Raw genomic sequence first — 857 nt, 5'->3', positions numbered from 1 at the left:
TGGAAAGGACCTTAAAGACCACCTCATCCCAGCTCCCAAAGGCGTGACTCGCACCGGGGGATTGGGAAGAGAAGCGGCCACCACCTTACCCGAGTGCCCGTTGAACTTGCGGGACAGCAGCATGTCCTCGGTGATGTAGACGCACATGTCGGGGCTCACCTCCATCTCCCCAGCCTGCTCCAGCTCCCGGGGGTCATCCACCAGCATCTCAATTTCTGCAGGACACCACCAGCCAGGACGAGTCAGCCGTGCCCCTTCAGAGCACCCTCCAACCCCAGCGCCCGCACGACCCACCGTCGTCCTGGGAATCCTCCTCCAGCCGGTCCTTCCCGCCGCTCTCCACGCCGGAGGTGTGGGAGCTGCCGTGGCTGGTCATGGAGCTGCAGGTCCTCAGCTTGCGGTGGGCGCCGGCGCCGGAGAAGCCGTCCTCGGGCCCCATCTCCCGGGCTTTGGGGTCAGCCTCGATGCCGGAGGTGTGGGAGCTGCTGTGGGAGGTGGTGGAATGCCGGGACAGCCGCTTGTGCCGGATGCTGCCGGCGCTGCTGCCGCTGGCGCGCGAGCGCTTCTCCAGCTGCTCCATGTCCAGGTCCAGCGTGTCGCTGATGTAGGATTCCCGGTACTGCTTCTTCTCTGTAGGGGGGCAAGGAATCAGTGTGATTCCCACGACCCACCCCCCGGGCGAACTGGACACCCTGGAAGGGCACGGATGCCCTGGCACACAGAGGAATTGTCACCCAAGCCCTGGCACAGCTGGAGACAGCTCTGTCCCAGAGGAGGAGGGAGAAGGGGAGGAGGAAGAGATGTGGAGGAAGAAGAGGAAGAAGAAGACAGAAAATAAGGAGGAGCAGGAAAAGAAG

The 857-nt window shown here is 63.7% G+C and overlaps 1 protein-coding gene across 1 annotated transcript; it reads right to left on the bottom strand.

Moving 5' to 3' along the window:
• Window positions 1-10: 10 nt before the first annotated feature.
• Window positions 11-625, bottom strand: LOC121362890 (FERM domain-containing protein 6-like; the record flags this gene model as incomplete). The annotated part of the gene is made up of 2 exons (XM_041484802.1): window positions 295-625; window positions 11-215 (listed from the first exon to the last, which is right to left on the bottom strand). Coding segments are annotated over exons 1-2 (491 nt in total), but the record flags the coding sequence as incomplete, so codon positions are not given.
• Window positions 626-857: the final 232 nt, after the last annotated feature.

The sequence above is a fragment of the Pyrgilauda ruficollis genome, unplaced genomic scaffold, assembly GCF_017590135.1.
Source record: "Pyrgilauda ruficollis isolate IOZ18807 unplaced genomic scaffold, ASM1759013v1 scaffold6754, whole genome shotgun sequence".
Classification (NCBI taxonomy): Eukaryota; Metazoa; Chordata; class Aves; order Passeriformes; family Passeridae; genus Pyrgilauda; species Pyrgilauda ruficollis.
Note: the sequence above shows the minus strand (reverse complement) of the source record. Positions and strands in the feature narration are given on the sequence as shown.